The sequence below is a fragment of the Juglans microcarpa x Juglans regia genome, chromosome 7D (assembly GCF_004785595.1).
Source record: "Juglans microcarpa x Juglans regia isolate MS1-56 chromosome 7D, Jm3101_v1.0, whole genome shotgun sequence".
Taxonomy (NCBI): domain Eukaryota; kingdom Viridiplantae; phylum Streptophyta; class Magnoliopsida; order Fagales; family Juglandaceae; genus Juglans; species Juglans microcarpa x Juglans regia.
The window spans coordinates 2,560,271-2,585,871 of record NC_054606.1 but is presented as its reverse complement, the minus strand read 5'-3'; the positions used below and the strand labels follow the sequence as shown (position 1 = coordinate 2,585,871).

Below are 25,601 nucleotides of genomic sequence, written 5' to 3'. Positions count from 1 at the left end.
AAAAATAACGGCAGCTTTGAAGTAAAGCACACCATAAATGCTGTTCTCGGACATTAAGCCCCATCGGCAGATGCAAGCAAATTAGCAATACAAAACTGGGTAGATATTTAACCGTCCATCACTTCCTGAAGACGAGAAACCTCGATTACTGAAACTATTTTTAAAATTTAGCGAATAGAAGCTGCTTCATCCTATCCTCATCAAACATCCAATACAACCAGAATTTATAGCTATCCAATTGTTTCCATACAAGCCGAGCTCAAGGCAAGCTTCATGGTAATTGGCATGCATCATTACCGGGAAGGAACAATGAGAAAGGCAGGACAAACATCTTATTGTATAGCTCTTTATAGAGAGAAATAACTAGAATGTGAAATGATACACTTTCAGATATTATGGTACAAGCTTGTGACTGGAAAGTACAGTGGTATTCTACATCAGTTGAACAAAAAAATAAAAAAAATACGACATCTTAAATTTATTTCTGCTTTTCAAAATTAATTGATCACCACAGGATCAAACTTATCAGCTATATGGTTTTCAAAATAAGCTCATAAATCTGAAATTAAAAAAATCCCCGTAACAGCTAAATATCACTCTATCAATAAATATTAGAACAAAATGCTTCAATTGAAACCGCCATCTATTCAGCCTTTGTGCCCTTGTAAGTGTTTACTAATTGCATCTGCACGTCATGAGAAACTGGCAAATGCTCTTTGTATTCCATTGTAAATTCGCCTTTTCCCTGCACAGATAGAAGTATTGACAATTCTTTTGAAAAAAGGTATCAACAATAAAATTACAGACTCCCACCGGAAAACAAGCAATGCAACATTTTTCATTTCACAGTACAATTTTCTGCTTTACCTGTGTCATTGACCGAAGAGCTGTTGAGTATCCAAACATATTGTTCAGGGGAACCTGGAAAAACAAAATGATTTCTATGAAATTTCTTACTTTTAAAACCAACAAAGAATTCAACTGCTACCAATGTAAAAATGGCAAGCAACAATGTAATAAAAATCGGCTCAATGATGCAGACTTTGTTTTTACTAACATAATGGTGTTTGAATTAAACAGAGATAAAAAAAAAAGCAACTTAATACTAGCCTAAAAACCCTAATGTTTTGAATCAAACAATGCCCTAGAAAATTAAATAAATCATAATGATCCAGAGCAACTTAACAGCATATTGGCAAAGTACTCATCAATCACAAATGAAATCATGATGGTTTAGGTTTTTTTTTTTTTTTGATAAGTCACCCAAACGTCAAAACTGTAACAGGAGCCAACTTGCAAGCCAAACAAACAGGAATACAAGTATTAGATTTCTGCTTTAATGTATGGAGATGATATTCTAAGGGTTGGTTTAGGAATAAAAATGGATGTTAATATAAGTTGATAGATTCCATGGACAGTGATCAGATACACAATTCTAGGCAAAAAGAATGACAGAAAATAATAGGAAGAACAACAAGGGATTCCATACATATAAATTGGGGGAACAATTATGAATCCAAATATTATTTCGTAACATAAATTTATAAAACAACTTCATGACTGACAAGCTAGCAATCTCCTTTGAGCAATGCTGGTACTGTTATCAGAATTTCAAGGAAAAAGAGAGATGAAGTGACTGTAGAACATTGTAACTTCATGCCAGGCTTGTAGAGCACAATGTACAACATCCATATATAACACACTTATGCTGCTGATGAAAGACACCTGATTTTTTAGGACCAGACAGGAATTGTTTTTATAAAATAAAAGTTTACTAATACAAAAGGGATGTTATCCCGGCACACAGGAAGTATACATAATCCACTCAACAAACAAAGGAAAATGAAGTCAAGATATTCCAAGATTCCGTAGGTCCATAATAAAATTACCCTAAGCATTGAAGACATGCATAAAAAATCAGAACATGGAAAAAAATGCTTACATTTGCAGTAATAACAGAATCGTCTCCATCCTGGTCATTTCCAACGATGACACCTTTTCTCCTATCATAGCATATATGCAAGAATATTATCGGTTAGAGAAATCGCAAGAACTTCATAATACTCTGGTAAACGTTCAAGAACACTGACTTGTTGATATCACCAGCAACAGTGCCCTGAAATTCTGTTGGAACTTTCAACTCTACCAACATGACAGGCTCCAAAATTACTGGTTTAGCAGCCCCATAACACTGTATAAACACATGGAAGTAAAGAAAGCCAAGTAGTTATGTTAAAATGATATTTGCAAAGTTAACCATTAGCACAAAGCATCAATATACATGATAAACCCATTTACAAAGAACAACACTGAAAACAGGATGTTAGAATGACCTGTCTAAATGCATATATTGAGGCCAACTTGAATGCAAGTTCACTGGAATCCACAGCATGGGAAGCACCATCTGTCAAAACAACACGAAGATTTTCGACTGGATGTCCAATTAATGAACCCCTGTAACATGAAGAACAAACAAAGGTGTACAAGCATTATACCAATTCCAATTCACAAGGAACTAAGTCGGTGCTATGATATAAAATCAATGGTACTTCTCAATCTTATTTATTTTTAAATAAAGGGATTAAATAACCATGACACTTGAAATAGAAGGGTGATATAACAATAAAGAAAGTGGCACTTACGAATTCGCTGCTTCTTTAAAACCTTTCTCAATTGCTGGGATGAAATTTGATGGTATAACTTGCCCAACAATCATGTTTTCAAATTCAAACTTAGTTGATGACCCCGGAGGAAGTGGTTCAACATATCTGGCCAGCATATAAAAAAAAAGAGATTGCAATAACCAAACAGTGGGGAAAAGTAAGCTATTACATCTAATTCACATCAGAACCATCTATTTCGCCAATGCATTGACCTTTATTTTTTTTTTATAAGTATTTTTTTGGTAAGTAAGCAATACAATTAAATGTAACTCACCCATCAAAGGGAATATTTTTCTTTTCTTCTTTTTTTGGTCAAGTATACTCAGAGAGTGAGAGAGAGATCCCACTTCACGTAACTTTTTATTGATCTTCAAGTAAGGTTGACATTAAGGTAACACCCCCGTGATCAAGGAATCCTTTTTGTTCGGTTTATACTTTGGGATGGTAGAGGTCAATAGCATGGCCATTTAACGGGATTAGAAAATTAAAAAGGCAAAGCAGCCATTTAACGGATTAGAAAATTAAAAAAGGCAAAGCAGAATAGCGATAATTTTTTTATCAGTAATAATAAAATAACACACCAATGATGTGTTCCTCTTTCTTATCTGTCAGACAGGCCCAGTAAGGACACAGAAAGAGAAATAAAGAAATGAAATTCATCGTCCCAAGTATAAGCACAAACCTAAAACCTTACCCAGTTACTCGCCCATATTGGCCTTGTCCGCCAGTTTGCTTCTTATGTAAATAATCAAATTCAGCACGTTGTGTAACAGTTTCTCTGAAATTTACACGAGGCTTGCCAACAGTTGCATCAACCTGCTCAAGGAAAGGAGAAACCATGAAAGATGAAGACTAGAATCCTGATATGGGGCTGCAGACTTCCATTAAGAAACAGCATTTAAAATCCTGATTTTCTACTTTAAAAGCGGGGATGGATACCTTATACTCTCTCCTAATGCGCTCAACATATATGTCCAAATGCAGCTCTCCCATTCCAGAAATAATTGTCTAGTCAGGATAGCAATATAATGACAGGGTAAGAATGATATAATTGCTTGGTAAACTAAAGGAAAAAGGTGAAACCATAAAATCAGACCTGCCCACTCTCAGCATCCAACCCAACACGGAAAGTAGGATCCTCTCTCTGGAAACGATTCAAAGCCTTCGAAAACTATCAAAAAGGAAAACATGATAGTTATCATGTAAACCAGAATATTAGCAAAAATATTTCTAAGTAAACTAGCAGATATGCATACAGGTATGCATGCATGCAGACACACTTCAACAAAAACCACTCACTTGTCCGCCTGAATCTTTAGATACTGGTTGAACTGCTAGAGACATCACTGGCTCAGGGACATTCATGGAGGTCATGGTGTATTTTACTGATCCATCGGTAAATGTATCTCCTGATAACACAAGAAAGCATAAATATCATTATCAGGTTCGAAGCCTCAACACAACTATAAGCAGTCTATGTTATCATACCAGTTCCGAATACCAGCATCTGAAAAACAGTGTCTTATTGCTAGTAAGGAAATCCAAACCTGCTTTGTCTAACTATCAATGCCCATTTGACATTTGACATATACCCCTTCTAAAAAATTAAACTTGCACTAGCTCCTCACCTTTTTTTTTATTGGTAAACAAGATTTATTGATCATAAGAATAGGCAAGAAGCTCCTCACCATTATCACGTACCCCCAAGCTATTCGGATAACTAAAAAACAAGAGTAATGCTACTCATCATCCCAATTCTCATCATCCTCTCATCATTCCATGAGGTGGCATTAGATGAAATAGTCTTCAATCATCTAATGCCACCTCATGGGATGATGAGAGAATGATGAATAGATTTTTTCAGAAAACAATACAGAGCTATAAAACATTGATTTATACAGAGAGGTAGTGAGACCTGATGCACAATCCACACCAAATACGGCAACTATTTGACCAGCATGTGCCTCTTGAATATCCTGTAGATTAGAAAAAAATACAAGAAAAAGAAAGGTAAATTAACAGGAGTTGAAACCATAACTCAAAACTCTAAAATCTACTCATCCAACATGAAATTCTTCTATTCTGCAAGATTTTGGAACGAAACCTACCCCAACCCCACCCCTCTATCACCTGAGCCATGAGGTCCATGACCCAAGGACTAACAGAAGACAGCAAAGAAATGTTTCATTTCACATAGAGAAACACCCAATCAAATAATTAATAATTAATTGCTATGACAAATGTCAGCACAATAACTAACCTCCATCTCATCAGAATGCATTCGAACCAAGCGAGGAACCTGCACCAAGAAGATAATATAGCCTTAGCTAGTAATTGAATTCTATGAACACTCCATAATTTCTAACTTGAAGTCAAATTCTTGAAGAGGGACTAGCAAAGTGAGATGGGCAGAGTATCATACAAGCAAAAGAGCGCAAAGTTTTCCCAGTACTTATTTAAAATGATGGCCCAAAGAAGAAACTCAAATTGAAATATCTCAGTAAGGAATTTATTCTGGAATAGTGAAAGGTTTCAGCAACCAAAACTTGCAAGCATTTGCATCTCATCTTCTTTGAAATGACATTGGAATGTGTTAAATTGAATAATTTATAGTATGGTTCTGAACAAATCTCATGCCCATACGCTTAATTTGAACTGAAAACAATCAAGTGAATACATTGCATGCCTTGAACTGACCTTAATCTTCTTTCCAGTGTTTATGTTATGTATAAAATCACCCTTCCGAATAACTCCCTCGTAGATTCTTCATTGAAAAGAAAAAGAAAAAGAAAATGTTAAAATAACTGTTTCTCTAGAGGCCAGAGTACTGATATAACCAGTACACAAATATAAGAATTAGAAAGTTGGATTAGCATAAAAAGAAAATATACACCTCTCAGGATTACCTTAGATATGTCAACTGACCAAAGCGCCCTTCCTCCAATTTAAAAGCTAACGCCACAAGAGGTCCATCTGGCGTTCCCGACAAAGTAACCTACAGGAGAATAAGACTTATTAGTTCCCCAATCAGGTTTTATAACAAATAACAGTAAAAAAAACTCATGACAAAATTTTCATCACTCAAATACCTTCTCTTCATCCTTAGTCTGGTCAAGAGCATGGTTACTCACTTCAGTTGGACAAGGCAAATAACTAAGTACACCGTTAAGAAGTGGTTGAACTCCCTGCAGTATACAAAGGGCAAATTATGAAGAATACAATCAACATACATCTGATATGGACAAACAGGTAGTACAATAGACCTTTTTCACTATGCTATGCACTTGGGCACATACCTGAGCAGCGCATATCATTCACATTGTTTTATTAGGATATAGACCGCATCAATCAAATTCAGTAGATAAAACAGAACATTGTGGGGTGAGACCATTATGCATGTATGCAAATAAATAAAAAGTAATCGAGAGGTAAGATGATAACCAGCATCGACAACAGCAGAATTTAGAAATGAAACAAAAAGAATTGAAAAACTTTGTACGCTTATCTATAGCGTTGTTCCTCCGATGCGAATTTGCCACCCTATGGAAAAACTTTGTACACTTATCTCCCTCCTTGAGCCAGAGTGCCTTTGATTTTTGTCTCCAAGAGATCTCCTCCATCAATATTACTCTTTCAAGTTTGGTGACTACCTGACTCTTGCGAGCTTTCTCGGGTTCATAGAGAGTTCTAGCCTCTTCCTCGGCCTTCAGACCTTGTAGCTCCTCTAAAAGGGAACGGCGATGTAGAAGCATGATTTGAAGCAATGATTTGATAGGAAGACCACCATTGTCGAACCTTTTAGCAATGATTTGATAGGAAGACCACCATTGCTTCAAATCATGTTTCAACACTTTTAGCTTTCTTGCCATTATGAAACTTGGAGAGCCTTGGAAATCATAGGAAGACCACCATTGTCGAACCTTGTCTACAAAGTAACAAAACTATCAGATTTAAGCCACATTTTTGAATTTAAAATATTTTTTCCTCCTTGGATGCCCCTGCAGTCTAAGAGGATGGGGAAATGATTTGAGCATACCCTAGGTAGCCTTCGCTGAGTGACATTCGGAAAATGTAACTCCCATTCTGAAATTAGCAAAAATCTATCAATTCTCGACAAGGATGGAAGTTCACAAGTGTTGGACCAAGTGTACGTGCCTCCCGTTAATGGAATATCCATGAGCGCCTGTTCTGTGATGAAATTAGAAAAATCCCTCATAGTTAGTGTGATATGGGACATACCTGATCTCTCACTCGGAAAACGAGAGACATTGAAGTCACCTCCTATACAACTTGGTAACTCCCACCAACTAAGAAGTCCCGCAAATTCTTCCCATAATGACCTTCCTTCCGCATCAATATTGGGCCGTATACTCCTGCAAAAGCTCATTGGAACCCATTTTCTACATTCTCAAAGGAGCAAGCCATGGTGTATTTGCCCACACAGTCCTTCAACCTTTCCACCACCCTTTAATCAAACATAATAAGAATACCACCGAATGCTCCTTTAGAAGGAAAATATGACCACCCAACACGATGTCCTCCCCATAAATTTTGAATTATTTTCCTTGTTATTAATGCTAGCTTGGTCTCCTGTAAACATATGATATCCCACTGCCATTAACGAAGTAAATTTTTGACTTGGAGCCGTTTGTTGTGTTCATTCAGCCCCTTTACGTTCCAAGAAATTATTTTTGGCTTCATACAAGATCGTTCATTACCCGCCCCTTGAGATGCTCCCAGCTAGCACTCCTCTCCCCTCCATCATCATTCATAGCCCATGTTAGCCTCTTGAGTTTTCTTTCTCTTTTTTTATCCAAATTAAGTGAAGAATCAGCTTTGGATTGTGCACCTCCAGCTTCAATAGCTGTAAGTAATGCCAAAAATTCATCTTCAAAACCCTCACAAGTTATCCCCACACAATAGTTGATCTCTGTGGCTTTTCGAATTACCCAATCTGCACCTTCGGATGGAATGAGTTCGATGGAGTAGGTTCTTCGCCCTCAACAGAGAACCTGCCCCTTGTAGGCTCAAGTACAACCAGAGCCCGCTCCATTTCATCCTCCTAAATTACCCAGGCCTCCCACACCATCAGAAGTACATGTAAGGATTTCTTGGCAACTAGAGGTTTCTTGTACCAAAGTGGGTGCTTGCACGGCATGGTGGTCTGTCGACTACCCGGAGGTCACAACAGGAGTGTCTGTGGCTTTCGTAGAGCTCAGCCTCCCAGGACCTCCTTCATCTCAGCTGCATGATCTGAGGTATTTCCACCAGGTGCCGGGACGACATTTCTCAGCCGTGGTGGCGGGATCGACCCAGAGAAGGCCGACGCATCTTCTGTGCCTCTCCGGGAAGTGGCTCTCCCATCATCGAGATTTCTGCTGCACAACCTCCACAAACGTCTGCAACCCCACCAGTGCACTGTTTCCTACAAAGGTGACTGTCGACGAGGTTCATTGCCGACGACGAGATCCCTTGCCGGTGAAGGCCCGGCATACCAACAGCCCATCTGAGGACGTGGAGCCCTTCTCAAGGAAGGCCAGTCCTTTCAAGACACCATTTCAGCCTAGGTTGGGCTTGACGAATCCGCCCATGTTTAACTTAGCTTTCCCTTTGTCAAGCCTTAAGTTCAGCCCGTTTCCTTTTAGTTTAGCAATTTTTGTGCCAAATCTCTTACCAGCCCATTCAAGCACAGGTCCGAAACCAAATCCAATTTAGCTGTAAGAGTTTCTACAGCCTTCGTTAAAGAGCCAAAAACTTCTTTCAAACCAAAAAAGGACCCCTGCACCTCCCTTTCTACTAAAGCAGCGTGGCACAAGCTGCCACCCCCCCCCCTTTTTGGTATAGTCCCTCAACCATTCTCTGTTGCTCTTCCTTTGTTTGTCCTTTTCTTTGTGGTAGTTGCACCAAAGAGTGGTTTGAACCACCCAAGACAGCCGTTCGTTTCCCAGCACCGCCCATCGCTGCTTCTGTGCAATATTTTACCTCCCCAACCCCTTTCCCTTGTTTGGTGCTCTGTCCATCGGTGGTACCAATGCTTGCTTCTTGTTTGCCTGACCATGCATAGGCAGAGCATGTTTTATTTCCCTTGAGAGGTATTTATAGCCCCGTCCCCTCCTCTTCTGTTCCTTCCGGGATCACTAGAGGACCACAACGCCCACTGCCACCATATTCAGTTACTTCTAAGTAATGCTAAAATCATTCGACAGCGATGTACAAATAAAGCCTTCGACCCATCCCGATACGACTTGTAGAAAGTTTTGCTTCCCGCCGATGAGGTGCATTCTTCCACTGTATTGGCCAGCCAGCAGCACTGCTTTGCCTGAAAACCATCTCCTCAATGGTCTTTCGACTCCTCTCAATGATGCGTAGACAGCTCCCCCTTTAATGATAATGCAAACATCTCCGTCTCTATCAATAGGTGTTTTAAGACCCATCTTAAGCAAATCACAGCTAAAACCAATAGAAATCTTATGGAGAAGAAATCCGGCAAAGTTCACCAGAAATTTTGCCATTATAAAAGTGTGCGGAGAGAAAAGTGTATGGAAATTCAGATTATATACATCTAATATAAAATATATATATATATAATCAGCCGTCTCGGCAGTTTGAACCAAGTTCGAACCATCCGATGTAGGTTTTCATATTTTCTACCGCCAGCCAACCGGTTCTAGGCCAATTTTGGACTCCGGCGGCCGGATTGCGTCGATGACGGCTGGTGTGGTTGGTTTTTGTACAGCCCTAATTAATACGAATAGGCATAACCCAAGTACACAAGGGGGATACAAAAGAAACACATATTTAGGAAGAAGAATAGAAACCAGAAAATATGAAAATTGAGGCCATTGAAATCGAGGCAATTGGTTTAGAAGCATCACCAAATATATTTTAAATATACAAGTATATTCTTATGTTACCTTGTTCTTAAATGCACTACCCATGAATACAGGTACAAATTTCCGTGCTATAGTTGCTCGGCGAACTGCTTCCTACACATATAATAACAATTTTTTTTTATAAGTACATATAATAACAACTTAATTTCCCTTAAACAGACAATGACAACAGAAGGTCAGCAGTATTTAAACAATGCAACGAGTTATATAACCAATAATAAAAAAAATTCTAAGAGTGACTTTCCATGAACTTTTTATTTGAAGGCGATGATAAATTTTTTTATAGTTTTTTTCACAAGAATGTTAGTCAGCTAAAAGGTCAGTGTTTATAAAATTGATAATCTTAGTCAGCTATAGACTTACTCTATGCTATTTCCACCAAAGATTGCAAATGGAATTATTGTCCACAAACAAATCTGAGAAAGCCATGAAATGAGGTCAAATGCTTCCTTTAAATTGATTTCAGAATTGACATGTGTAATTCGCAGGGACTGTATGGCTTTAAAGGTCATGAAAATAGTATCTAGGGTTTCTAAAAGTCTTCTTTGTTATTTATTAGAGTCAAGCTAGTATCTTATCCATCAAAATTCAATTCTTGGAGCCATAATTCAATCTACAAACCCTAACCCGACTCTTCTGAAATTCTAGACCATAGGTTCGCAATTCTTCAACCAAAGCTACCGTAAGCACATGCAGACAGGTTCTACATCAATATCAGAAAGCATACTGACACACCTCAAGTTCAGTAGGCGATATGGGCTCATCATTTAGAAATGCTCGGCAAGTTTATCATCAACTTCAGAAACAGCCTCTATTAGTTCACGTCTCTTTTCTGCAACAAAAGTTCTCCATATCGGCAGAATTTCTTCAATACAACTTTGTCACTGCAATATGCAATAAAAATTAGTAAGATTGGAAACATAAGACCATGTCAAAGAACCAAAAAGATTGAAATAAAGATAAAGAAAAAAAATATCATATTCATAGTAAAACTGACCACTGAACCATGAAAATAATATGCTTTTTTGTTGCACAAGGTCAACAAGACCCTTAAAATCATCCTCCAAACCCAATGGAATTGCAAGCAGCACTGTGATAGCCGGAGCTTAGACCTTGCCTACAAGGGAAATCAATCTGGTCAGCATGTCAATGTTGAACATTTGGATTTATTTATAATCATCTACAGTTAACTTGTCTAAATTTCAAACTAAAACAAGGGAAACTACTTCTTTCAGATTTCCCTAATTCTCACAGGATTGTTGACCAACATAAATCTAAGTATTCGAGCTCTCAACATTTTTTTTATAAGTGAGCTCTCAAACATTTTTAAAAAATAAATTAAATTAGGTTCTTCGCTGAAAATCGTGGACAAGGAAATTGTAAATTAGATGCTTTACCTTCCATTACAATAAGCAGTAAATAAACTAAGAAATAAAAAATTTGATTTTTTTATAAGTAAAAAAAATATTTTTTGATCAAGTAAATAGGCAAAATCCATATACACGGGAAGTATATATGGATAACACCTAGTTACAAGTTAGGAAGAAAAAAATTCGATATTTCAGGGTGTATCATAATTCAGTAGAATACCTGTTCAGAACCTTCCAAGGATCTGCTCCATTCGATCAAGTTTGTTAATGAATGCAAGCCTGGGAACCTCATATCTTCTCATTTGCCGATCAACAGTGATCGACTGGCTTGCACACCACCAACACTACAAAGGACAAGAATGGCACCATCAAGAACACGCAAAGCCCTCTCAACCTCAATAGTGAAATCAACGTGACCAGGGGTGTCAATGATGTTAATCTGCAAATTTTCCAATTGCGGATATAAGAGAAATCCAGCAAAGCAGGCAACTTAATGAGCCAGGTAAATGTTCAAATTCACAACACTCCAAGCTTTTAAGGTATATATTCAAATTCATAACAATCACAAACTTTAAAAAGATATCAATAATTCAAGTTCTGCTTAATATGTGTTCCTCTTATTCACTGCACCAAGAATAAAGACTCAAGCTTTGACGTGTTGTCACGACTTGGGATACACTAATTACATTGGGTTCAATATCACAAGAGACTACTCACAATTTGGATTCACCATCTAGAACACGCCATGTAACACCTCATGAAGCATAATCTCATATTCAAATAAATCTTTTTTTTTTATAAGTACATATTCAAAAAAATCTTTGCATAAACAGCCATGGCGAGGTACCAAAACCTCCCACTCAAATCCATATGTTTCATAGGGGGGATCTATATCATGCTTCAGAACCCTGAACCACAAGGTTGTCTTATATTGGTTCTAATTCTATTTGTTACAAATTGAGGACGCGCTAGTCATATCTGCAAAATTCTTGACAATGACTGACACTATTCCCTCAGCATTCAAGTTCTTGTTTTTCTTCTTATGTGGTTTCTCAGGAGGCAGGTTCCAACTGAAAACAATGGCATAACGCCGTAAACTGAAGAACCCAAAGCTCCTTCTACTTATTTCCCTCATTTATCGGTTACCACAAGAAACCGGTCATGACTGATTCTGAATCGGAATCGAGGTACAATTAGCACATTTCAATGGTAACATTATCTTTTGATCACTTCTTGCACTTTTAAATGGAAATTGATTAATTATTTTTCCTAAATTTATAAGCAACCCCTTCTAATAATCTATTTCCAGCTCCTTCTACTTCTTCTACACTTTATCACCGAGGAAACATAAAAGAACCGAAGCCAATAATAGGACAACACATGGTACCTGATAGCCGCTCCACGTACAGTAGGTGGCGGCGGACTGGATTGTAATCCCCTTCTCCCTCTCCAAATCCATGGAGTCCATTTTGGCTCCGACCCCATCTCTCCCTCTGACCTCGTGTATTTCATGGATCCGACTGTGTAGTAGAGGACCCTCTCCGTGAGCGTGGTCTTGCCGGAGTCGATGTGAGCCGAGATACCGATGTTGCGGAGACGATCCATCGATTCCTTCCACCACGGCTCCTCTCCCTCCTTTGCAGCACGCGCCAGGTTCCCAGACGAAAAATGGCGGAATTGGAGGTGGAAGTTGTTGCTGAGGAGGGTGCTCATTGGGGATGGAGACTGGGACGCCGTCGCTCTGGTGGAGTAGAGTGTGTAGAGAAGACGGGGTGTGTAGGGTCTTGGGAATCGTGCCATGGCGGTGATTTCTGTCTGCGTTGGGTTAAGGGTTTCTGGTGGTGGTGAGGAGTTCAAACTTCAAACCCTAAACCCTAGAGGGTTTTGTGTCTCCGACTGTGAGGTGTGTGCAGACTGGAGAGTAGGGGGTCCTAGGAAGCGGGTCCGTACGTAATCATAGGGCCAAGGACTGTTCAGAACTGGGCCTATTAACTCTTTAAAAAATAGAAAATCATACTTTAACAAAAAAGGACCGTTCGGAACTGATTTTTATTTTTTAAAGAGTTAATTGTAAATTCCAATGTTCCATATTTTTTTTTTAAGCGAAAATTGATGGTTGCTTTTTTTTAAGTTGAAGTCGATTTGTTGTTGTACTGCACTTAGTTGAATTGAATTTGGTTTAAATTTAAATTTTTTCTATCATCTAAATATTTAATTTTTAAATTATTAAATTTATTTTAATTTAAAAAAAAAATTTATATGTAGATCCACAATCTTTTTCAATTCAATATTTCTTTACACGTGAAACTAATAACTTTTTTCAACTTTCTATAAATATATCTAAAATCATATTAATATCCAAACACATTTAAACTCATCTTAAGTGAACTTCACAAAATTCACCTCACCATCTCAACTCATTACTAGTCATAGAGAACTTAACTCAGTTTAACATTTAAATGCAACCTTAATTTTGTAAAAGTTTTGAAAAACTAAAATTTATAAAAATATAAAATTTAGGTTGATTTTACAATTAGACCCTTTTTTTAAGACCCACGAAAATTGTTCAGCTACGTGTTGTGCGAACTGTATTTTTAACAAAAGTTTAGAAAACAGGTGAACAAATAGTTCATTTGCATCAACCGCAATGTTGCACTTTGACCCAGCCAACAAAAGAAGGAAAGAAAACGGCGGCGGGGGGGGGGGGGGGGGGGGGGGGTGGTGGTGTGTGTGTGAAAGGTTACCCAAAATTGGCTTAGCTTCAAGATGATTATGAAAACAGGCCACACGAAGTATACAGGGAGTTATTTATACTGCATTCCAAAGAAATACTGTCATGGTGAATGATTTGAGGCAAACCAGTTGGCTCTAACCGTCCCATTCACCAAACATCATGTTATCTCGTAGATAACGTGTTGTTTGATTAATTGATGTTCAGAATCATCTGGCTAATATTGTTGCTATTCATGGCAATCCAGTAATGTTGATGTATAATACTCTTTAAACACCAAGAAAAATTAAATAAATAAAGCACTTTGATGTAAGGCTCTGTGCATGTTGATCCACTTGACCCAGAAACAGAAATAGAAATGACGGAAGGAAATTTCTTTGGGGTCCTGCATAAAATAATTGAAAACACTACAAAGGCTGAATCTCCAAATTGCTCTGTTTTCCATTTTCGGGGGCGGATGGCACAGACTCCTCACCAGCGTTCATTTCTTGAACTGGTGGAGGATTAACAACGGTCATGGCCACAGCAGCATTATCAGATAAATGGTTCTTCATCTCCCTGTGCTCCTGACATATGGCACACCAATGCATGCAGCAGTGCACCAGCAGGGGTCGCATGGTGAGTTCTGCAAACAAGCAACACAACGAGTCAGCACACAGCCACGAGCACATCTGGAAATGATGCTATGTGAAAATGAAAAGTTCCCCTTGCTTTCAGTACCAAATGAATCTTCAGGGTGTCCAAAACAAAATCAGAAGCTCAACATGTCATGATCAGTTGTCTAAAACCATACTAAAGTCATACATTGCCAAAGCCAAGTTACTCTTATGATTAAGTAATCACATTAAGCACATCGCAATGGACATGGTAACAGGTTTGTTATTTAAAGAGTAACCTGGACAACTTGTCTTCCGAGGATATGGTATCCTTCTTAACTTAAAAGCGTTTGTTGGTTCCAACTAAGGATTTTGACATTTTGTTGTTTCATTTTTTCCTTATTCTTCTTGCCTGAATAGAAGAGAGAATTAAGAGAGAAAAAATCTCATCAAGAGAGAAAAAATCCTTCTTCAGAGGATTTTCTCATTTGTTACCTTCCATTATTGCCTGAATAGAATCTCATGAATTAAGAGAGAAAAAATCTGAAAATACAATGCAGGCAATAATTAGAAAAGGGAATAAAAGTGAACCTAAACCTCCATATATTCACAGGCCATCTACATTTCCATAGTTCTCATATAGTGCAAAACGCTGAAAGCATAAGTGGACTACATATCTGAGCTTGTCTATATGCAGGTGATTCCAAATTCAAGAGAATGCGTGATCTGGCTTTTGGCTTTTTGCAAGGGATGAAATTCAAGATACTAACAAGAGAAAATTGAAATTACCTTGAGATGATATCTCTTTTGCAATGATTGTCGAAATAGACCAGTGTAGATGCCACACATCCACCAACCAAAAAACAGGCCCTCACAAATGAGAAATGATGTCTTAGGATCAATACCATGTAAGAGAGCTGTTGCTGCTGCAAGTGCAAGTCCACCCTCAACACACATGCCATGACAAACGCATGCATTGGTCCACGGAATTTCTTGCAAAGCTTCAACATTACGCCCAAACAATACACATGGGCAGAAGAGTCCAGTCCAACCTGCAACATGACCTCAATGACTTTAGAACGATCAACAATCATGAAAAGAACGAACAAAGTAGAGAAACCCCAAAAGGTAGTTACACAGCTCTTCCATTTCTAGCCTTCTATTTTTTTTATTTTTTTATTTTTTGATAAATAAACAGATTTTATTAATAAAAGAATGGGCAAAATGCCAATTACAAAACTCTTATGCCCTAGCTAAGTAGGCGCATTAGAAGCAAGGAAATCATGTAAGTCCATGTCATTAAAGTCCATAACAATAGCCCAAGTACAAAGAGTTCTAAAAAATAAAACTTTTAGCTCCTCCACCGATCTCTCCTTGTCCTCGAATGTCCGCTCGCTTCGAAATGGACTTACAAGGAAATCATTTCTAGCCCTTCTACTATGTGTTCTGAAATTTAAGCAGTCTATGATATACGATTCAGCGGAAAATTAGCATCTCTAAAATGCACTTCCTGTGTGAGTAATATAGCCTCATAACCCACCAAGGAAGTAGATTTTTTTTCTTGCACATTAAACAGCTGCAGTTGGCCAAATCCAAAAGAAAGTTGCAGTTCCTAGTACTCCTAGTATCATGATCTTGAGAAGAACAATTCTCTTCACTTTTATTGAAAGTATGCTTACATATGTGGAAGCAGAATGTTATTCTGGTATATTATATAATAATGCTCATATGGATAGTGTTCAACGAGAAGAATAGAAGAATACAATCAACTCGGACTTGAACGTAACTGAGGTGTTGGTTAATGAAAAAACTTAGTTGTTTGATGTGGTGCTTATGGTTGGAAAGGAATGGGCAGTGGTTTGTAGATAGAGAACGTTCATTTGGAGGAATTAGAGAGTTTTTCTTTCGAACTTTGTGTCTTTGGGCGAATGTTCTCATTCCGAATGGGGATAATTTTCATGATTTTCTTTTAGCTTCTACTAGCTCCTAGCTTGTATTTATGTGTTTTTACTTGTATACTTCCTATGTAATTGGGCTATGCCTATTTACTTGTTTCAATAAAACTTCTTATTACTTATCAAAAAAAAAAATTTGAGGCAGCATATGTGTTACATTAGCTATAATCTATTTCAATCTAACAACAGATAAGTATGATTCACTCAAGTACAATCACACACTTTCATTGCCCCATAATTATATCTGTATATAAATTATAATACCTACCCGGTAATATAGGTATCAAATAGGCCACAATTTTTGTGGATTCTATTTCCTAGTTGTTTTCCTAGGCGTTCCCTTTCTGTAAAAGTTTTCACCAATGCATCCATGACAGAACTCTCCAATGCAGACCTCATCTAACCCTTTCCATCAGTATCCAATCTCAATTTAAACAATCAGCAAACACAACTTCTAGACTTACCATAAATGTGCCATATTATGAATTCCACAAAAACTGAACGGGGCTTGTAATTCAAAGTTTGAATGCCAACTCAATAAAAGTAAAGCAATGGGGCCCTTACAACTTTCAGTATCATCAGCACAGCCACAAATCCCAGTTGTCCAATCTTCATCAGCAGGTGGCTGATAGCTTTCTGCAGTGGTTGACCACATTCATTACATTTATGAACGATTAACTGTCAAATAGGAGATGAATTCTGGATTAAAATATTAAAGCATAAATAATACTCAAATTATATGCGGATAATAACCCATGAAATGGAATCTCATATTCTGCTTTGGAATGTCAAAATAAAACCGTTTGTGTTGGGAGGGAGAGATTGGGAAGTTAGAGAAAGCTGCAGATTTTGTTTGAATGATTATTCAGAGTTTGTAGACAGACAACGAACATCTTTCTCTGCATGGTGCGTGTGTGGAAAATGGAATCTAAGAATTTCAGGCACGGTGCAAAATCAATGATTGTGGAAAATAAATAGAACATTTTTTCATATGATCAATGAAAGCCAGCCCCATTAAGCAAATATCATGAATGCACAGACAAATGACTATAAGTTCAATGTTCACAAGCCGAAGAATCACACTCAAACAGTTGAATGCCTTTTTGCTACGCGAAAAATGGTTACTCTAGGACGGAAATTCATCAGGATACTAACCCTTAGTTCAGCTTGAAAGAAAAAGGTCAAACTGGAAGTGGAACGATTAATAATGCATTCAACCATACAAATTCCATTGTTTTCGACCGCTCCCTCAAATACCTTTTCCAAACATTTTTCTCGGCAACCAAACAGAGCAAGATCTAACTCCAATACAACACAAAAAAACCAAAGATCGGTATCATAGAATAAATAAAAAAAAAATCAAGTAAACATCGGGCCGTCGACGAAAAATGCACAATATAATACAACAAACAAACCCCTACGAGAATACACAAAAACGACACAACCAAAATGTCAATAAATGTAGTGACTCTAAGACGCGAATTAGGATTTTCAAAAATGGATGACCTGAGGGACTTGAATTGGCTGGTTGAGCTCTCCCGGGGTGATTTCTTCCAGTGGTGCTTGATCCTTCGTCAATTTCACGTACCGCGACTGCGGGTGCGTGTTCCCATCGGCCATCTGATCTCGCCCCAAAAAATAAACGAAAAGAGAACCCAAATAGATCAGAGAGAGAGAGATGTGAAACCAGAGACACGAAGCATGCGAATGGAACTTTGGGCAGACCCGATGCTTCACTTCTTCAATCCACAGTCTAAAGTTTTAACAGCGAAACGACGTGGTGGTTACATTTACAAATCAACTTGTATTAAAACGACGTCGAGATTAATTTTTTTAATATATATATATAGGGATTTTATTTATGAATTTTGGACTAAAAACAATTAACCAAGTATATGATCAAGGAAATAATTTGCCTGAAATTTTTATTGGATCTTTAACATTTTTATTTGATCAAGGAAAGGGGAAAGAAACAAAGTTGAAAGAGAACTCTAATAAATATGAGTCATTTTATTTCTGATGATCTCATTCTTATGATTATTCAACTCCCTATTTGGATTTGAAATTCACATCAACTCATCTCAATTTATTTGTTCTGACTTTCTCTATCATTACCTCCAGGGAAAATTCAGTGAATGGAAAATATTATTTTCTCTGAGCTAGTTGATATTGAATTCGGGCTAGCAAAAAGAAGCAACTTAACATTACAAGAATCCAAAAATATATACAGAGATCCCAGAATCTTAATAATATCAAAAACTAATTAATTGTCAGCAGCCCAAAAACCATGAAAACCGAGAGGGAAATTCAGGTGTTTGGGGACTTCAAGTCTTGCTACGAGTGCATTGTCTTCCCCAATCCTCTTAGGATCGAGAATTACAAGATAGCACCTTTGTACTGAAACGGCATACTGCAAAATGGAGGAGGGGAAAAAAGAAGAGAGAAAGACATTAGCATACAGTTGATGATCAAAATAAACCCATAATGCAAGTAAATGTCATCCATGACCAATTGATTCTGTTTCATAGATGAACATGTCTCATGTTTTCATCTTCTAGACATCCAAGGTTAATCACTTAACCATGTTATGAAGTGAACCCCCACAATATTTATTATACTATTAGCGTGAGTTTTTCAAACAGTATTAAATGCTTAATATATAAATATGTTGTAAGATCCGGTTCATATGTTTATTCATCGATCTCCCACTTAAATTCTCAAATTTGAATAGGAAATGAGAGAAAAGATGATTTGGTTTTGTTGCACATTGTGATCAAGACATGATTGCTCACCTCAACCACAAGAAGGTATCCATCGTCTTCTTCATCTCCTTTAGGGACAAAAATAGGCTCGCCAATGAATCTCCGATTACCGACAGACCATGTATGGGTAGATTTGCTGCACAGGTTCAGCCTCACCACGGTATCAAAGGGAAAGTGCGGCAATGTTGTGCGAGACCCAGAAGAAGATGCTGCATAAATGTACTTGTTCCTGCTCCCAGAAAAGACTGGGTTAATAGCAGGAAAATCTGACGAGTCTTTCCTCTGATTCAAAGGCTCCACACTACATCTTTTTATGTTCCCATTGGTATCCAGTTGAATGAATACCTGCATGCATACATGAATTAGGTCGACTCGTTTTATTGATTGGAAATTTCATACACTTTCTATATTGATTATGCTGGGCTACCGCGTTTGCCATTTTTATAAGCGTTTTATAGAATGTGCTATCTAACTGGTACGTATAAGCATTGATGTATATATATGAGCAGTGAACACACCCAAATGGAAAAAGATTTCCTCTGAATTTAGGAATAGAATCAGTGAGATGAAGAGTATTGACTTAGAATAAAATGATGGATATTTTGATCATTTTACGTCTTGTTGACAGATGAGATGGCTAAAGCACCTCATACTCTTTTTTTATATAGGTAAAAAAAGGATAAAAAAAGGTGTGGGGAAGATGATTGTTGAGAATTTCAATGGTTGAAATGAAATACAACTGCCCACCTTCCCCAGATGGATCTTGCAGGGTGTACCTCATACGTACTTTATACCATCGATCCATTTCAAGAGGATCCTTCGTGTCTTTGAATTTGAGGGTCTCAATCAGGATAGAGGCACATTAAGTAAGCCTTACAATATTTATTACTACTTGCATGAATTTTTCAGAGAGTACTAAATACTTAATAAATGACGATAGAGAACCTGAACAAGACGTGCCATCGGCTCATTTTCACCTCCGTTGACATTCATAGCAGAAGGGTCTAGCTTACCATTTTGCCAATTATATCCTGTAAAATGAGTAGGTTAAAATATTTTCTGTCAAAAGATGTGTAGCATGGCTTTATGGCTCATGGCAGTAGCCAGCATTAACATGCTCCAAAGTTAAAACTGAACAATGCAGAGGCTGAGATCATAAACTCCCTGATAACTTTCTCCCATGCCCCAACTCTCGTTTGTGGTATATATGCTTATATATAATTTTATTCCCATTTAGTATTACAATATTTGAATCCAATTCTTTGTGGTTATGGTTATAATTCAAATTTACTTTGGCTAGAGACTTTAGTACTTGAACCCAGTATTAATATCACATTATCACCCTGAGAAAATTTCCATTAACCAGCAATAAAATAAAATAAAATTGCAGGAAAAAAAAATACGTACGTACCAAATAGTTTTTGAAAGTTGAACCACTGGTAAGAACAAGTGGCTGCCAGTATTTGGATCTCTGAATCCCCATTGACATCCTTAACCTCAAAAGCATTGCCAACATGTAGCAACCAAAACTGTGAAGGAGCTTCAACAGGCACTCTCCAATCTCGACTTCTACCACATTTATCTGGAAATCGAGGAAGTAAATATATGGGAGTTGTGGGCTTACTAGGATTCACCGATAACGCCGATATCATAGGAGATATCCCACACACTGCTGCCATTGAACCTGAACTTCGAATCATACAATTCAATCTTATTGTTGTTGTAGCCGTATAACTTGGTAATATTTTTATGACTTTCAGCAACATATAAGAGCATTGGCATTGAATTAATCAAATGTTTTTTTATCTTCAAATTTAGCAAATATCATCCATATGTGTTCCACATTGAATTAGCTAAATTATTTTCATCCAAACTATAAGCTACAGTAAATTCATTCTTCTTTTCAAATATGAAAAGTATTTTTTGAAATTATTATATTATAGATATGAGATTTTATCATCTATATACATATGAGATTATTATATTATACATTGTTAGATTGTGAAAATGAAAATGAATATAATTGTTGGAGGTTATTGAAGATTATAAAAATAAAAAAATAAAATATAAATTAATTAAAAAAATATAAATAATAATATTTTATTATTATAGAGAGTGTGATGACTAATCCAATATAGACTTCAAGTTTTAAATGATTAGCTAAAAGTGAAAAAGTTACATATTAATTAAAATTTGAAAAATAGGATGATCAATCCAATGCCAATGCTCTAATAAATCGTTATAATCCTAACTTTTTTTAATTTTATTTTACCATTTTCAATCAAGGTGTAATCTTTGCTTTCTATTAGGCGTTTATAATTTGCACCCCAAGCTACTAGCTAGGTGAAGAATCTATTTTTCATATAGTTGGGGGGTGAAAACCGTTTGAACATGTTCCTACAGACCTGGAATTAGTGTCCTGTCACTTCTCGGTAGTTCAAAACAGAACAACGAAAAACATGAACTAGTTATTTACAAACACAATGGCTTTTGCTATAACCAATTGGCCAATGAAATGGAGTAGTACTCAAACGTGATTTATATCCTTCATGGCAAACAACTCAAACGTAGTAATTTATAAGCTAGAGTACTTCGTTAAGTACTAATGATGTTATCAAGTTTTCAAGTTGGTGACATGCTTTTCCTGCATCTCTTTGTGTACAGTACTGTACATTACCTGCAAGATCAAGCTTGATGCGATTAGCAAATAGTATATAATGAGTTTCCGTGAAGGCCCAATCATGGATCATCAAGTGATCAGGGATATTGAACTCTTGCTTCATCAGCAACTTGAAATTTGAATCAAATTCTGCAAAAGATAATTAATTATTTGAAGAGATATTATACGTCTGTTGTGATTTGTTAAAAGGTTAAGTACTTAATACGCCTTATTTATATATATAGCACTTGTTTACCGTAAAATGAGAAGGAACTGCGCGGAAGTAGCATGTCCTCTGCATTGCATGACGCCGTAAGGAGTCTGTTCATGCGAGCATCGACCTTGTAATGAGACAACAGTCGCTTTGGTGGCATTTTAAACACTCCTGTGGAAGTTCACTCCAATATAATTAAGGGGAAAAAATGGATAAGACATTTCAATCACGAGCTTGCTAGTTAGATTATTATTATTATTTTTAAATATTGTATCCAATTTTATTAAGAGAAGTAATGCAATTACAAAGAGATCAGATAAAAATAAACTCATAAACTGTTTTAGTTTTATATGATCTGTTAAATTTATTCTACGATAAAAGTAATTTTATAATCTAATGTACCACATCAATCTGTATATTTACTTTTATGAGATCTTTTTGTTGTTAAAATATTTTTCTTTTTTATTAATAAAGAAATAAAATATCATATATACTACAAAAAGAAGTTGAAAAAGAACACAAAGGTCTTATTACCCCCCCCCCCTCTTCCCCAGCCAATAAAAATTCAACACGAGGAGCAATTTTCCACCTCATTCAATATATAAACATTTTTACTATATTAACACAAACGAAATGGTAATTTAATATATATTTCGTCTATCTTGATAACAACAGGCCGTGCTTTGTACCCTTCCTGATTGCAGTACCCCTTCTGATCTCCAATAGATCATATTACAAGATCATATATTAATGCTGATTCATGCATGCATGGGTAAAATTTTCCCCCAGACAATTTATTTTTCTTTCTTTCAATTTTATTATAGTTCATTGATGACGTAAATTATATTATGTTGATTTTCAACAAGAATTTATTGATTGGGTGTCATTTTAACAAAATGCATGCAACCAGCTGTGGCCTTAGCTTTACTCCATATATATGCAATTAAATCACGATTCTTTTTCATATACGTACCATACAAAATTGGCTTCAAAAGGCCGGCAGCTACATCCCATATACCACCGCTATTCTTCCCACTATGCGGCGGCGAATCACAACCATCAATCACATCGAGCCTCCCAATTGTATCCAACGTCTCTGATTCAATCTCATATGGCTCTCCACCTTCCCACAAACACAATAGCCTCCCTCCCCACCGCAGCACACTTGTATTAGCCACGTTCTTCATCACCTTCGTATTCCCAACCTTCTGTCCCCCTTTCAGCACTGAAAATGGTCCTCGATGGGTGAAACGCCACGTGTCAGTTGCAGGATCATACTCCTCCGCTTGAGCTTGAGTTCTAACATACCTAGCCATGAATTTAACCTCTCTGCATACCCCATCAAAAGTGAAAGCCCTAAGGTAGCCATGACCATCTAGTGGGTGAACTGTTGAGCCATGGTCATCGGTGAACAGCCCTGGTCCGGTCAAGTAATACGTACCGGAGGGAAAGTCATGGGGTATTGCACCGTCCACAACGCAAAGAGTGATCGGTTTGGTTGTCTCAAAGCGCTGTGACACAAATAGGAATTGGTAGTCCCAATATGCGGCCACGGAGTCATCAGCAGCATGATCTAGGATTGAAGGGCTTGAAGCATGGGTATTATTTGATGTGGGAATGGATATGGCGTGTGGAGGTGCTATTTTGACTTGTGATGGCACTCGGTGCACCACCGCCGGTAACTTTGTTGGTGAAGAGAAGCACGTTGGAATAAAATGGTGGGGTTTGGCTAGCATCTTTGGGCAATGAATATTTGGAAGTGAATGAGGTTTTGTTTTGAGCGGTGGTAACTAGGCACTGAGGCATATATATACACACATACGAGCTAGGTGTCACGAGTCCCGGGATATTTGAATTGTTTTATCTTATATCGAAGGGAATGCTGGTGTGACATGCAATTGGTTCGGTAATTATTGACTTCAAAATATTTATTTGCTATCCTTGTGCTGTTGCATGCATGGTCGACGTTTGTGCTGGTACAGTACTGTGTGCATGGTGGGGGCACATGCATAAAATTCATGGAAGACATGTTTTGCATTTTCGTTGTGGCAGACATAATTTTTGAGATTTTCATCTTTTTAATTTGTTGTTTAATGTCAGGGCAAGAGCATGAACCCATTTGAGTCGATCGACATTAAAAAAAAAACAGTACTATGAAATCATTCATAAATCCTCCACTTGCACAAAGATATATATACCACTTTGTTATTTTACTTTACAATATTGTGTACCGTTCCAATTTGACATGAGGAGCATATCTCGACCTTCTTTCATAAACTGACATTTGTTCCCATCTAATTATAACAATACCGAAATATGAGTAATGTTACATATAATCGTGAAATGTGAAAGTGTTGTGCAATCGTTTTGAAAAATAGTAGAATCCATTCCTAAAAAATTAGTTTTTTTTATATGGATATTATATTTACTCACTTTTTTTAAAGAAATTGTACGACGCTTATACAATCCATGACTGCAAATATAATTTCTCATTAAATATATATCATATATACAAGTTGGGTTAATTGATACTAATTATAATTATAATTAATAAATTTTAAAATAAAAAATGCATTTGGGACGTCGTCGTTGGAAACTTTTCGCTAGTTACGAAAAAAGAGAGGATGGAAGCTGATCTCAAAGGTGCACTTAATTATTAAAGTATTAGATTAGGGAAGTGGAATGAAATATTAATTAAAACAATTAAAATATCTATATGGGGGTTAGTGAAGAAAACAATGATTATGAGATTGATCCGAAGAGTGATATTGGTACGATACTGTCCGAGTAAAGACAAGATCAAGCATATACGTACACACACACACATAGGGCCGTTTATAGAGGAATCTGCTTAGCTCATCCTCAACTCAAATCAAAGCTCCATTTTGGGGTAGTTAATTCCCATTTGAACTTCACTATGCTATGGTTTTTTGTCTCGTATTTATAAGTCCATTTTGACTCGATTTGCATTTGGTTGGACGTTGGTGGGTTCATTCGTGGTACTCAATCAGAGAATCATAAACTAATTTACTAATATTTTTAAAATTCAAGAGAGCAGACGTACTACGTGTGTTCATTCATGAAGAAGTTCTACAGAAGACATTCCAAGTTATGAATTGTTAAGTCGTAGAGAGATTGAAAGAAGTATTTGCAAAGACTACCGTATTAATTAATTGATCAATTACAAAAGTCTTGTGCGATCCAAAGAGGCCACACATGAATTAAAAAGGTCACAGTCGATTTCTGTACGTAGTAGTACTCTTTCCGTAGATCATGATGATCAGTTTATAGTATATACTTGGTTTGATGATCAGTAGATGAGAAAAATGATCACGAGCAGATCAGACTGATCAAAGCAGCAGCCATGATCAAAACCATTATACTGATCGTGACGTTCGGCTAACATATATATTTGGGCAAAGTCTATATATATATTTGGAAGTGAGTGAACCTTTTGTTTTCAGCAGTACTACTGGTAATTAATTAAGTAGCTAGCTAGCTAGCGGTAATATTGCACGTACGTACGTGAAGATGGCAATGATATCTGGTGTGTGTGTGTGTGTATTTATGCATATATTTTGTCTCGGGCATTGGCTTCAGAATACTTACATCTTGCCATCCTTGGCTGAACGCGTGCATGATTTGTGCATTTTCAATGTCTATGGTGGCGCTCTTCATGTATATGTATAAATCATGGAATTAGACATGCATGCATGTAGAAGTTTGCATATTGAACGTGGCAGACATAGTGCCTGAGA

The 25,601-nt window shown here is 37.0% G+C and overlaps 3 protein-coding genes and 1 non-coding gene across 4 annotated transcripts; all 4 read right to left on the bottom strand.

Moving 5' to 3' along the window:
• Window positions 1–310: 310 nt before the first annotated feature.
• Window positions 311–12,900, bottom strand: LOC121238542 (elongation factor G-2, mitochondrial). The gene is given in 25 exon segments (XM_041135455.1): window positions 311–745; window positions 868–921; window positions 1,943–2,003; window positions 2,091–2,191; window positions 2,334–2,454; window positions 2,643–2,768; window positions 3,358–3,479; window positions 3,603–3,671; window positions 3,760–3,834; window positions 3,963–4,072; window positions 4,579–4,639; window positions 4,924–4,962; window positions 5,361–5,427; window positions 5,570–5,658; window positions 5,753–5,848; window positions 9,578–9,649; window positions 10,292–10,332; window positions 10,335–10,432; window positions 10,550–10,639; window positions 10,641–10,673; window positions 11,147–11,177; window positions 11,180–11,254; window positions 11,257–11,365; window positions 12,314–12,447; window positions 12,450–12,900. Coding segments are annotated over 25 exon segments (2,253 nt in total). The 5' UTR covers window positions 12,727–12,900; the 3' UTR covers window positions 311–643.
• A 1,043-nt stretch (window positions 12,901–13,943) lies between these two features.
• Window positions 13,944–17,995, bottom strand: LOC121238541 (cell number regulator 6). The gene is given in 6 exon segments (XM_041135454.1): window positions 13,944–14,261; window positions 14,264–14,282; window positions 15,043–15,305; window positions 16,773–16,847; window positions 16,850–16,886; window positions 17,715–17,995. Coding segments are annotated over 6 exon segments (705 nt in total). The 5' UTR covers window positions 17,829–17,995; the 3' UTR covers window positions 13,944–14,064.
• A 347-nt stretch (window positions 17,996–18,342) lies between these two features.
• LOC121238540 (carotenoid cleavage dioxygenase 7, chloroplastic) lies at window positions 18,343–23,665 on the bottom strand. Its single transcript, XM_041135453.1, has 7 exons — window positions 22,817–23,665; window positions 21,886–22,014; window positions 21,648–21,779; window positions 20,382–20,654; window positions 19,916–20,001; window positions 19,001–19,315; window positions 18,343–18,618 (listed from the first exon to the last, which is right to left on the bottom strand). Exons 1-7 carry the CDS (start codon window positions 23,577–23,579, stop codon window positions 18,472–18,474), a joined length of 1,845 nt encoding a protein of 614 aa, XP_040991387.1. The 5' UTR covers window positions 23,580–23,665; the 3' UTR covers window positions 18,343–18,471.
• On the bottom strand, window positions 19,658–19,760 carry LOC121240157. The gene has a single exon (XR_005935481.1). It is a non-coding gene; the product is annotated as a small nucleolar RNA snoR135 (small nucleolar RNA).
• Window positions 23,666–25,601: the final 1,936 nt, after the last annotated feature.

Coding starts and splice junctions, on each gene's coding strand:
- LOC121238540 (XM_041135453.1), bottom strand. CDS start 23,579: ATGCTAGCCAAACCCCACCATTTTATTCCAACGTGCTTCTCTTCACCA. Junction 21,780..21,885: donor CAGTTCCTTCTCATTTTACG/GTAAACAAGTGC, acceptor TATCTTTTGCAG/AATTTGATTCAAATTTCAAG. Junction 18,619..19,000: donor GATACCTTCTTGTGGTTGAG/GTGAGCAATCAT, acceptor TCCATTTTGCAG/TATGCCGTTTCAGTACAAAG.